This window comes from Halichoerus grypus, chromosome 6 (genome assembly GCF_964656455.1).
Source record: "Halichoerus grypus chromosome 6, mHalGry1.hap1.1, whole genome shotgun sequence".
Lineage (NCBI taxonomy): Eukaryota > Metazoa > Chordata > Mammalia > Carnivora > Phocidae > Halichoerus > Halichoerus grypus.
The window spans coordinates 51,434,887-51,448,191 of record NC_135717.1 but is presented as its reverse complement, the minus strand read 5'-3'; the positions used below and the strand labels follow the sequence as shown (position 1 = coordinate 51,448,191).

The window sequence follows — 13,305 nt, the reverse complement described above, 5'->3', positions numbered from 1 at the left end:
GACGACGCTCACCCCCCCATCTTCAGTTCCTCCCAGCTGAGGCCACACACTGCAGAGCAGAGAGGACCTTCCTCAGGGAGCCCCGTCCAGATTGCAGATTCATGAGCTCAACAAATTACTGTTGCTGCTTTGAGCCACTGAGTTATGGGTGGTTCACTCTGCAGTAATAGATAACGGGACTAGCTTGAGATACAAATTTGGGGGGCATTAGCATTTAGATCATGCTACTGACTAGGTTTCTCAACCTTGGTGCCGTTGTCTATTTGGGGCCAGGTGATATCTTGCTGTGTGGGATGGTCGTGTCTTTGCAGAGGTTTATCAGCATCCCTGGTCTCTATCTGCCAGGTGCCAGGAGTTACATGTCCCAGCGCAACAGCTGTGACCATCACAGAGCTCTCCAGCCACTGTCAGACATCCCCTGGAACCAGTATTGCTCCCAGTGTAGAACCACCGATTTAGATGGTTTTTAAAATCATGACACTAGATTGTCGCAGCTAGGGAGGGAGCTTTGGTAAAGAAGGAGGGGTCAGAAGGCTGGGCTCGAGGACTCCTGCCCTGGTGGGGACAAGTGGAATACACACTGGACTGGCAGTTGGGGCAAGTGATGCTGGCCAGCTTCTCCTCTGCGAAGTTAGGGGATGGACAAAGTCCCAGCTTTGTCCAGTTCGGGGGAATGTAGTGACTACATGTTGGAGGCAGCAGGTACAGGATGCCCGTGGGTTGCTCCAGAGGCCATGTGTTAGCTGACCAGGAAAGTATCATCACTCCAAAGCAGGTTGGAAGCCCCTGGTTGAACGTGGAGCTAAAAGCCAGGTCCTGCTGATTAAGGGCTTATGCTAAGACCCCGCTGAAGACACCCAGTGAGTCACATGAAGGGGCCGGGACAATGTGCGGTCTGTCACTGCCTGAGAAGCATATGTCAGCGGGGACATGGATCAGAAGCCAGGGGAAAGCAGGGCCACTGCACCTTCCAGCCTTTCTTTTCCTCCGTTCATGCAGGCGGCTCTCAAGAAATTCATGGGGACCACAGAGCACACAGTGGCCAGCCCTGAAAATAACACTGAAAATCAAATTCAGTGAAGACAAGTCATCAATCCCTTTACAGCAATGGCCAAGACCTCAAATAGCCTTCCAAGAGTAGTCAGTTACAGGGGGCGCCTGGGTGGCTCAGTCAGTTGAGCATCCAGCTCCTGGTTTCGGCTCAGGTCATGATCTCAAGGTTGTGAGATTGAGCCCCACGTCGGGCTCCATGCTGGGCGTGGAGCCTGCTTGGGATTCTCTCCCTTACTTTCCCTCTCTCTCTGCTCCTCTCCTCGCATGCTTTCTCTCTCAAATAAATAAAAATCTTTCTAAAAAGAGTAGCTATGAATGGTAGCGGAGTCGGAAGGAGGAAATCATTAAAATCAAAGTAGTATGTGCTCCTTTGGCTGGCTCAGTGGAGAAGTCCATACTTGCTGGCTGGGCTCATGATCTGTCCATGGGACAATCCCCTTGTCAACGCTTTCCTCCAATAGATGCTTTCTTCAGCGTCTCTGTTTTTCCTATGTCTCTCTTTCTCTTCTTGAGCCTCCTCGGTTCCGTTCTCCTTCCCCTGCTTCCATGACCCGCCTACAGAGCACCTGTCTGGCTCAGAGACTGCAGCCACCCAGGGTCCAAGTGCTCCAAGTTTTCAGGGTGAGTCCTTTGGGGTCCAAGCTTCTGCAGGCCCGGGCACAGGCCAGGGTGCAGGCAGGGGCCTTGTCCCGCCTGCGGAGTGTGGCTCCTCCAAAGGACCCCGGGGCACGTTGCTTCTCCTCTCCCCCTTCCCCAGCTGGAACGCATGCGTACAAATGAGTCTCTCAGAGATGCGGTAAAGAACAGCTAACGAAGGACCGCAGGCCTCCTGGTCACATCGAGTGCAACAGAAATGCTAGGGAAAACGGTCCATCTGAGCAAGACATGAACCGGGGGAAAGAACTGTGATGGTTCTGCTTGCTCACGGGGCCTGGCACGAGTCTGTGTTTGAGGCTGGGGGCCAGGTTCCGTGAGCAGGAACTCCAAGCAGAGCATAACTTTCTCTTGGACATTCATTCACCCAACAAAGATTGACATAGGAGAGCTACAAGTATGAAGAGCACTGCTACACACTGAATTGTGTCTCCCCAAAATGCATGTGTGGAAGTCCTAAGCCCCAGTGCAACTGTTCTTGGAGATGGGGCCTTTAGGGTAGTAATTAAGGTTAACTGAGGTCATTGGGTAGAGCCCTGATTCAATAGGATTGGTGGCCTTCTGAGCAGAGTTAGAGATCTCTGTCTCCGTCTGTGTCTCTCTCTCGCCGCCATATGAGGACAGAGTAGGACATAGTAGGAAGGTGGCCAGCTCCAAGCTGGGAAGAGAGCTCTTACCAGGCCTCACATCTGCTGGCATGGTGAGCTGAGACTCGCAGCCTCTGGAACTGCGAGAAAGTAAATTTCTGTTTTTTCTGCCACCCAGTCCCTGGTATGTATTATGGCAGTCCAAGGTGACTAATACACACACAGGAAGACTATAGGTTTTTGAATGTCTTAATTCCGAAGCAACTCCAAAAACTCATTTAAAAAAAAAAAGAAAGAAAGAAAAGAAAGCATCCAAGTCCCTGAACTGAACCAGTCTGGGAGAATGTGGAGTCCTCACCCCTGGAGAGGTATGAATAGGGGCGTCCCCTGTGTGTCAGGCCAGGGGGGCTCTGCCCACAGGAACATACATGACCTCTTAAACTCCCTTCCAGACAAACGGTCCCTAATGTTATTTCAGGATCTCTAATATCCACAAAAAGGAAGTGACCTTGAGGTATAGCATAAGGGATTGTCATTGGACAGAAGATATTTTCCCTTTCAGTCAGTGAGTCAGTCAGCCAAGCGGAGAAAGACAGAGACAGACAGATTGTCAGAACGCGCGGCAGACCGTCAGAAATCAGTCAGACAGCTATCTGAAGGGTCCCCACCAAGTTCTGGGCTCTGTGCTCAGCATGCACCATCCCGGCCTCTCCTACTACCTGCTATCTAGTGGGTATGAGAACTGCTAATTTCAGAAATCACCTCACAGGGAAATATTTTCAAAGACACAAGACACTCATCCTTCTGGAATACTCTAAATGCAGCCTTGCCTGCAGGTAGCTGAAGGGACCCTATCATCTGGACCAGTCCCTTCGACTCCTGGATCCATCATCACTTCTTTCGGGCACAAACTTCCTTTATTCACAGATTCACTTACAGTAAAAAATCTGAATTGTTAAATGGTAGTAGGTTCACTTATGTCCCCATCCTCTTTCCCACTTCATGGAAAGTGACAGACACTCCTGTGGAGAGCGATCATGAGGAGGGCCTGGTGCACCAGGTCTCGTCGGGCTTTGGAACCAGATCTGGGTGGCCTCGGCTTGGTCATGGGGCTTCGAGTCAGGCATGTGGGCTCCGCTTCTCAATCTCTGCTCAAACCCAGGCAGCACCACAAACATGTCACCTCCCAGGAGGCGTCCCAGGAAAGCCAGTTTTCAAAAGCAAAGAAGAGAACAGGTGAAGAACCAGGACGAAGGAGAGGTGGCTGGCTGACGAATGACGGATGCATCTGACTTGATGGGAATGGGGAGAAAGGGGCCCCCGTGGCTCTTACTGATGGAGGTGGCGCCCGGAGACGGGCCAGGCGGGGCACGTTCTCCTGCGTGCTTCCACTGCCCGGGCTTCTCTTTCATTCCAGAAGACCGGGAAGATCTTCGGGGGATTCATGCCACGCCTGAAGGAAGTCTTGATGGGAGTAAGGTCAAGAGCCCCGCCCGGCTCAGCCCCTTCTTTGGGCCTCGGTTTCCTTACCTGCCTACTGGGGTCCTAGTGTTAGCACATAATGACTTTGGGGATTTTACCCAGGCGGGCTGGATAACAGCGTGGTATTCTCTAAGGAAAAGAAAGCCTGCTTATTTTCTAGCTAATCAGCACAATCTTTGCTTATGATTGAAGCTTCTATGTCAAGTGTCCCCCGGAACTTCAGATGAGAGAGAAGACACCTTCTCTCATCCTTCTCCTTCATCACTTCAAGCTGCCTTTTATGACGGCACTTCTTGGGTCCCCCTACCAAGCTGGGGTTTTAATGCTTCCTCTTTCTGGGGCACTTGAGGCCAAGGCAAACCCCGGAAGCAGCAGGATTTGGGTCTAGAGTTGGTCCCCCGAGTTCCAATCCCAGATGGGCCACTTACTAACCACAAGACCTTACGGATGCAACTTAAGCCCTCTGAGTCTGTTTCCTCATCTGAAAATGGGAATAAGCCTTCCATCCTCCTGTGGGATTGTCAAGATGAGAGACAGTAAGTGCAAAGCTAACGCTACCCTGCTGGGCACTCAGTCGGCATCTAATAAATGCCCTGATGATTATCAACATGCCTATTCCAACTGTACATTTGTATGAATCTCTGATTGGCTTTTAGGTATCACAGCCCTGAAAAGGGGTGAGTCTTTAAAGCAGAGGGGTCTTTGGGGCCCCGCGAGTCACATCTATGGTAACAACTGGCTGGCCATGCAGTAAGGGCTCAGGGAGGAAGGAAGCTGACGGGAGGGCCGCGGGGCCAGATTAGTTGCTGGGAGACATTAGGTAAGGCCCTGAATCGCCCCCAGGCCCTCTTGTAAATTGGGGGGTTGAACTACATGTTCTCGAAGGCGCCGAGGCCATTGCAAATCTCTGTTAAAGTGCAGATTCTGATGTGGCCGGTCTGGGGGGGCTGTGACCCTGCATTTCTCAGGCTCTCTGGCGGTCTCCATAGCAGGCCGAGGAGCAAGACCCTAACACTCTTTCCAGCTTGGGAGTTGTACTCTGTTCTAACTAGGCTCTGAGGAAATCGGAGTCCACAGATACACAGCATTACCACGGGCAGAGAGGAGGAAGCCAGCGTTCCCACCGCAGAGAAATGAGGGGCCGGGGAGGCGGGGGTTTGGCTCTTTCACACGCTCTCCCGTGATACCAAGTGCCTGAGGCACTGGCGCCACGTTGCTGGGCGAGGCCCGCCCCGGCTGGGGAGGACAGCACCGCACCAGGCAGGCTGTTTATAGGGCGCAGTGAAGATGCATTATTTAACTCACGCCAGAGGAGAGAAACGCTTTACAAATGTGGAAAATTATTCATGCGCAGGCTCAGTCTGGCTTGAACACAAGGGCTGCACTCCATCATTTCTGCTCCCGGCGCCCGGACGGCGGCTCTGCTGAGCCGGTTCCCACGGTGACCAGCAGAGGGCGCCGGTGGCCCACACCTGTGGCTCCAGCTGCGGCGGAAAGGGCGGAGCTCCCAGGCCAGGTGAGCCTGCAAAAGCACCTGCTCGCTTCCCTGTGGCTATGCGCCGAGGGGACAGGGGCCCACCACCCACCGAAGCCCACGGGCCTGTGCATGGATGTGCTCATAGGGGCGCAACCAAGCAATGACCGCAGGGAGGGGTGTTTCTGGTTGTGTTTAGATTTTTATGAATCCCTACTTGCCTCCTCCAGGGGGTTGCACAGGTGAGACCTGCAGATCCAGCAACCCGGCAAAGGCCCTACGTTCTGACAGACTTTTCTTCTCACTGAATTCCCTTTATTGGTATTGTGATTTCAGGTCATGAGTGCTGACCCCAAACTGTATCCGCTTCACGCCTCTGGGTAGTCATGAACCCAGAGGGCAACTCTGAACCACTTGCAGACTGCTAGCTGGGAAGAAACCCAGGGGATCAGATCACAAAGAGTGCAGATCAGGGAGCTGAGTGGGACAATACTGGAAACTCTGCCCTCATCTTCTCGGCAGGCCTGGCCCTTGCCAAAACTGCCGTGGGAGGTAGAAGCCGCTTTGGGTCTTGCCACGTCCTGCCCCTTCATCCGTCATGCTGGGCAGTTACGCAAGGTGGTTCTGAGCGCTGGGCTTCCTGAAAACTTAAGGCCTGTATGTGTCACATTTGTTTTTTTCTCTTCTCAAAAACTAATTTAAAACTTGACAAAATGTGATAACAATGTTTACATTTCTAGGACTCCATTATAAGCCTCGATTTGAAAAGTTTATTTGTGTTAAGAAAGAAATGGATTCTTATCCTGACAGCAGGGCTGTTACAAAGGTTTAAATGCCCTACTGTGGACCCTTCCAGAACATCAGGTGTTCAAGATGAACAGCGGCAGATGGGGTAACCAGTCCAACTGCCTTTGACTATGCAAGATTTGATTTGCAACTTGATTTGCACAATTGTAAGTTAGTTTGTGAACGAGCTCTGACAATATATTTGAGATGTACTTCAATTTAATGTACTTGGCACAAAGTAGGGACTTAAGAAGTATTTACTCAATTACCATATATGCATTTAAGGTGAACGTGTCTCCTGACAGGATGAAACCCCCTTAGTGTGCAAAAGTTTTAGCAAGCTGTTGTGTTTGACAGCTCACCCTTTGCCCACTTTCAGCTGGCGTCCCTGCGTGTGTGTGCTCGCAGGATCTGTCTTCTGACCTTTGTCACGAATACACGGTTCTGTGAAAACTAGTGAGGAGGCACCCTACAAGAAAGGAATGCATCCCGAAACTTCTTGGTCCTACAGCTTGATTTCCCTTGGGTCTTATCTCTTTGGTGCCTCAGGCATATGGGCAACTGCTAATTTTTGTAGTTGATGGTAAAATGGGTAATATATTCTAGAAAGCAGTTTAGGTTCCCCAACGTTACATGACTTTGCCAAACTTTCCCTTTTTGAAAACACATTTCCAGTTGAGAATGAGGATGTATTTTTTTCTAGAGCGAGGAAACCCCTGGTTTACACGTAAGAGATGCTTAGTAAATATTATTTTATGATGTGATAAGAAGGAAGAGAGTTTTGTGAAGAAAATGGACTTCCCTTTGGGCAGCCAACGACAAAACACCTTTTGTAATGCGGCTCCTTCTGGGACAGAGCCGATCTACCCAGCACGGACTGTTCTTGCTCCTGACACGTCACCGCTCTGAACCTGACACACTCAGGGAATCAGCTCTTTTCAGTCCCTTCTGGAACAAGACAGGTTGCGGGCAAACAATAAGCCAGTGACACTAGCGTCCTAGCTCCAGATACTGACCTACCTCCCTAGGTGGCCCAACAAAACCAGGCTTCAAAGGCGGGGCCAGTAAGATGACAAGAACGTGTGCCTTTATGCAAACCAACAGATCGAGTAAGGAACCTAAGGAGCTGCCCCGAGGGGCAGGCAGCTGGCCGTCCCCTGCCCCGCGGGCGCGCACGAGAAGGGACGCCGTGGCACACCGCGCCAACCACACTCCGGGCGAGTGCTGGAACCGACCACCCCGTGCCCTGGAGGATCACGTCTGCAGGGCCCAGCGAGTTCAGTTACCTTTCTCGGCACCGCTCTCCCCAAGGCCACCCCCGGCGTGGAGCAGAAGAGCCCAAGGTTCACCCCCGGAGTGGCGAAAGAGGACGTGTCGCTGGCCACGGCGATGTCACAGCTGGCGACCAGCTGGCAGCCGGCCGCGGTGGCCAAGCCGTTCACCATGGCGATGACGGGGACTGGGTGGTTCTGGATCAGCATCATGACCTGGAGGAGCAAACACACCACTTCGTTTCTGCCCGGGAGCGAAACGCAACGTTCACATGTATCAGTGTATGTGATGTCACCCTTCGCAGAGCATTTTCTGTGTGCATTAGCTCAGAGTCTCGGGGGGGAAGGGGGAAAGGAGGCATGAAGAGAACCAAGCGAGCACTAAATACCGACCGTCTGGTCTTCCTGAGACCCAGGGGAGGAGCGGACCTTCCATGACAACCGGGCCGCGAAGGCTCAGAGGGGAAGGCACTCGCCCAGGCGGCGGGATGCAGGGGCTGACGGCACAGCCCTGGTCTTCCCACGCCTGGCAGGACGCCGCTGTGAGGTCACGGTCCCCTCTGACTGGTCCCCAGCAGCCCCCCTGAAGCACAGAGCTGATTTTGATCTCTGGGGAACGCGGTGGCAAGTCCGAAACTGGTATTTGATACTTTCTTGAAAAATTAAGGCGGAAAAGGAACTGGAAGGCAATTTCCGTAGTAATTACTTCTCAAATTACCGCAGGGAACATTCTCTCAATTCTATTACAATGGTGCGGGGACGCCCTGCTACGCCCTGCTGTCATCAAAATAAACAAAACTCCCCAAACAGGGCCCCTGCACAGAGAGGAGCCAGAAAACTTGCTCATGTGACGCTTCCCCTCTCTCCACCGCATAAATCGCCAGAGCTTTTAACTTATTTTTGCAGCTTACCAAATAACTTGGTTTATTTCTCCATTTTTTTCATGCCACTCTAAACAGATTGCGTTGCTATGGTAACTTGGATGTATAAATAGTTGCACCTTGAACCCTGGCAGGGAAGGAGGGCAGGTGGGAAGGAGCCACTACATCTGGGCTTGTTTCCCACAGCGGCAACTCTAAAAAAATGACCTTTCATTGATTTGAAGATTTTGCCCAAGGAACTCAGCCTTTTGCATTCACAAACGTGTTATATTTGTCAGCTTTATTATAAAATAACCCTTATATATTTAGGGATATGATATCATATTCTATAGTAGTGGTTTGGACTTTTTTTAGGGGGTCACCTTTTGAGAATCTGACAAATGCTAATGACCCTCTCCTCGGAAGAATGCACACATATATATCCGCACCCCAAACTGTTCATGGATTTAGGGGGTTTGAGAACTCTAGGTGAGGATGAGGATGGTCAGTGATAGAGCTCATTCTCAGTGAACTGCAAGAGCAAGGAGAAGAACGCTTAAGAACTTCTAATGTCTTGCTGCAAAGAAAGATTTTTTTTTTTTGCTGAGTGTCGTCTGTCACCTAATGAACTGGTTACTTATGAAAAGTCACTTGGCCGTGATTAGCGTTGAACGGTCTGTGTCTCCTGTGTGCCCTCTAGGAAGCACTAGGATTCTATACAACCTGGTGGGAAAATACTTAGAGTAGATTCCAACAATATTAAAAATATTCATACCTTTCATCTAGGGAACACTTCTAAGGAAAAATCCTAAAATAGGTAAAAAGCTGTCTGGGCAAAGATGTTCAAAAAATTATTTTATATTAGTGAAAAATTAATAAGTAACATAAATATATAAAAATAAATTAGAAGGGGCACCTGGGTGGCTCAGTTGGTTAAGCGTCTGCCTTCGGCTCAGGTCATGATTCCAGGGTCCTGGGATCGAGCCCCGAGTTGGGCTCCCTGCTCAGCAGGGAGTCTGCTTCTCCCTCTGCCTCCTGCTAGGGCTCTCTCTCTCTTTCAAATAAATAATTAAAAATAAATAAATAAGAAAAATGGCTATGTAAACTAATTGTCCCTTTAATGGAATGCTGTGTTCTCATTATGAGATTTTCCACCAGACACAGCAGCGTGGTGGTGGTCTGGGTCTTGCATAGTGGGCTGGAGCCAGGCTCCTGGGGTTTGATGCTCAGTCTGCCACTTAGCCACTGGCTATCGCTCGGTCTTCACACCCGGGTATAATAATGGGCATAAGAATAGTACAAACCTTCTAGAACATGAGAATTATATATATGTCTAAAGTATTCGAAACCTTATGTGGCACATGGTAAGCATTCAATGTTATAGTCACATTATACAATTATACAGTATAATTGCTCTTATGTATGATTATTCAGACAAATAGCTTCACATGAGAAAAGGTTTGAAAGAAATATACTAAATACTAGCATTCTATCTGGGTGGTATGATCATGGTCCAGGATCAGCAGTTTATTTTCCTTCCTTCTATTTTTCTGGATTTTCAAAATTTTCCACGATGTTAATTATTTGTATAATTAAAACATATTTTAAGTAACTTTTTTTTAAGTAGGCTCCACACCCAATATGGGACTTGAACCCATGACCCTGAGATCAAGAGTCACATGCTCTACTGACTGAGCCAGCCAGGCACCCCAAAAAATATTTTATTTAAAAATTTTTTTTATTTTTTAAAGATTTATTTATTTGAGAGAGAGCGAGAGCACGCACGCATGTGCACACGCATGGGGGGGAGAGGGGCAGAAGAGAGAGAGAATCTCCAGCACTGAGCGAGGAGCCCTACTGGGATCACAACCCCAGCAGAAATCAAGAGTCAGACACCCAATGGGCTGAGCCACCCAGGTGCCCCACAGAGTGTATTTTAAATAAAGTTAGAGAGCAATTCAGGAAAGAAAAAGACAAGCTAGATAATAAATCAGCTGGGGCAATCAATCCCTTGGTAGTCAATAAATGATTATCCCTCCTAGTTTACCTTCCTGAACTAAATATTTTTCCTGGTCTCTGCCTGCTCCAAAATGTGACATAAACCTAAGTATAGCTTAGCCTCACTCAGTAGCGTTACTGAGGGCTCCGTCAGGGGCCTTGCCCCGTTGCCATTTCACTGGTGGGGGTGAGGGGAAAGAGAAGAATCTCTTCCTGGATGAGGGTTTCCACCCTCGAACTTCAACAGGACAAAAGAAGAGACACGAGGGGTAGGTCTCCAGGGAAATCTGTCACATCAGCTCCACAGAGGGTTAGTTTTGCTCTCCCACGGCCACGTGTTTCTTCTCCTTCTCAATTTACCCTATTCGTGCTTTGTAAATAATTAATGACCAGGAGGCACTTGTGGTCTGCAGGGAATCTGCTACAGTTTAGATGCTGAGTCAAGCCAGGAAGCTCCGTCTTCCTCTCTAAATCCAAATTTTCTCATGCATGAACGGAACAGTGAAATATCTAGCTCGTTCTGTCCCAATCTGTCTGTTGATTACATTTTGAAATTGAAATCTTGCACAAGTTCATGATGCCCATATTTATCCAGGACAATGTGATTTTCTTAGAAAAAGTATTCAAGAAATCAATGCACTTTCACTCCTATCTCCCTGTGTTAGGACAAGGTCCTGTTCCTGCACTGTGTTTTTTTCAGTGAGCCTGAAAAAGGCTCACTGGGGGTTGCCAGCTTCCACGAAACCCGGCCTTTCTCCTCTGAAGCAGCCCCGGGCTCCCCCGTGGCCCTCCTGCTGACCCGTTTAGACCTCAGGTCCTGAAGACACAGCAGAGTGGTAAAAGCAGGCCCTTTAGGGAGGATGGGAGGGCTCTAGTGGTTCTCTCTGATGCTTTTCTGTTTTAGCCAAACACACTGGATATTAGCAGAGAAATAACTTCTAGAGCGCCGTGCCTTGGCAAACACAAGAGCAGAATGTTACATAAACACCATTAATGTGAAACAAAAAGACCGAAGCCTTAGCTCCAGGTTGCTTCTGCCTCTCCCTGAAGCGTCAAGTCAGTTGCTTTTCTGGCTGGTCCTGCCATGAAATGAGAACACTCTAACTGGCTCTCCTTGCTGCATTCTGGAAGGGCGAGGAAAAAAAATGGTGGTCGAGACGGCATCTTAATCACCTTCCTGTCAGCCTCCCTGCTGCTCACCTCTGTCTCGTCTATCTAGAAGTTATCATGAAATATTTGTTGAGTCATTAACGACCAAATAAATGAGCAAGTCAATGAACGAAGGAAAAATTAGGTGAAGTAATCTTCGGATCAGGTTATGAAACCGTTTTAGGTCTTTTTTTGTTTTGTTTTAAGATTGATTTATTAATTTGAGAGAGAGAGTTTTTAAATATTTATTTATAAAATAAATAGAGCACGAATGGGAGAGGGAGGGGGAGAGAGAATATCTCAAGCAGGCTCCATGCTCGGCGTGGAGCCCAACATGGGGCTTGATCTCACGACCCTGAGATCATGACCTGAGCCGAGACCAAGAGTCAGTTGCTAAACGGACTGCGCCACCCAGGCGCTCCTGAAACTGTTTTATGTCTTGCTTCTCACCTACATATCCAGTTTCAGTTTGGCAGGAACCTTGTTTTTTCCTTCTTTTTCCCTCAGTGCCTTGCAAGTATTATGCATACAGTAGTGCTCAATGAGTAGTTATGAAATGAGCAATGCATTACCTAAAGTTGTATTCTACATTCAGGTTTTTATTATCCAGGGGTTGACTTAATATATTTATAATCATCTCAAACCTTTTGTTCCTCTTCCTCTCTGCGGGCAATTTCTCTCCTTCGTATGGTTAAAGAGACAGACAGTGAGAAGTAAACGTGAAGAGGTTAATTTTCCCACTTGGAGGTGGTGATTACAAAGGTTGGTTGGAAGAAGGGTTTGAAAATAATCTTTAAGGGGCGCCTGGGTGGCTCAGTTGTTAAGCGTCTGCCTTCAGCTCAGGTCACAATACCAGGGTCCTGGGATCGAGCCCTGCATCGGGCTCCCTGCTTGGTGGGGAGCCTGCTTCTCCCTCTCCCACTCCCCCTGCTTGTGTTCCCTCTCTCACTGTCTCTCTCTCTCTCTCTCTGTCAAATAAATAAATAAAATCTTAAAAAAAAAAAGAAACAATCTTTAAAATCATTATTATTATTCTATTCACAAATATTCTCTCTCTCCCATTAACAGAGATGTTTTAGTTTAAAATTAAAAAAAAAATTATACTAATCTTAGGTTCTTCCCCTCTAAAGATGTACACCCCCACCCTTCACCTCTTCCTTAAGACACATCTACCAAGACACACCCCCATGATCTTGGGGGCAGCAACTATCAGCACTAGCCTATAGTTTACTTTCTTTGGCTTGTAACAAGATCAATCACAAACCATGGTCACTTCTTAAAAATCGAAACCAAATAGTGGCCTGGGTGAAGGATGCACCAGTGACCAGTCTGCAGTGACTAGGTCTCATAGATAAAGCCTTATCTGCAAAGTGGAAGCCTAATTCCATATTTCATGTAACTATCATTTTCGGGTGTTCGATGTCGACCCTCATCCTGGCTTACCTCAGAACAGGTCTGAAATACTTCGGCATGATAACCTGGGCTTCGCTCATCTGTCAGTTCCTTTAAATCATGCCCAGAAGAAAATACGGGCCCCTCAGCTGCAAATGTTTCCAGTGGAGAAAAGAAAAGAATAGAAAGAGATGTAAACAGCCAAGCTTAAATGTTCACTTACTTACCTACAGGATAACTAGCAATCGCGTTGAGGTCATGGACACTTAGAGAAAGTTAATGGCTCGATTTTGATAAGAATAATTCCATTTCGCTTGAAAAGTGACAGCCAGTATTTTGTGGTGACAACGTAAGGTGAGGCATCGGTTCTCAAAGGTCTGCGGTGGAACCAGCGAAAACATGTTATGCCAACAAGGAGAAGGCTCAGTAACCACGGCGAATGTACTCTCTCCAGAATTATCCCTCCAGTTTCACACTTCTGTTTCCGGACTTGGTCTGGCCTGAGTGTGTAGACTCATTTGGGCCCATCAAGCCCACCCTGCCTCCCGCAGTGTCCCTGTCCTCTGGACCACAGAAAACGGCCACCCACACAGGTTGGA

The 13,305-nt window shown here is 48.6% G+C and overlaps 1 protein-coding gene across 2 annotated transcripts in view; it reads right to left on the bottom strand.

Moving 5' to 3' along the window:
- Nucleotides 1–13,305, bottom strand: part of ECHDC3 (enoyl-CoA hydratase domain containing 3) — a 34,709-nt gene that overhangs the window by 15,824 nt on the left and 5,580 nt on the right. For both annotated transcript variants that reach the window (XM_078075134.1, XM_078075135.1), the window contains exons 3-4: nt 12,758–12,855; nt 7,323–7,523 (exon numbers count right to left, since the gene is read on the bottom strand). In XM_078075134.1, the coding sequence (XP_077931260.1) occupies nt 7,323–7,523; nt 12,758–12,855 (299 nt within the window). The remainder of the gene's footprint in view (nt 1–7,322; nt 7,524–12,757; nt 12,856–13,305) is intronic.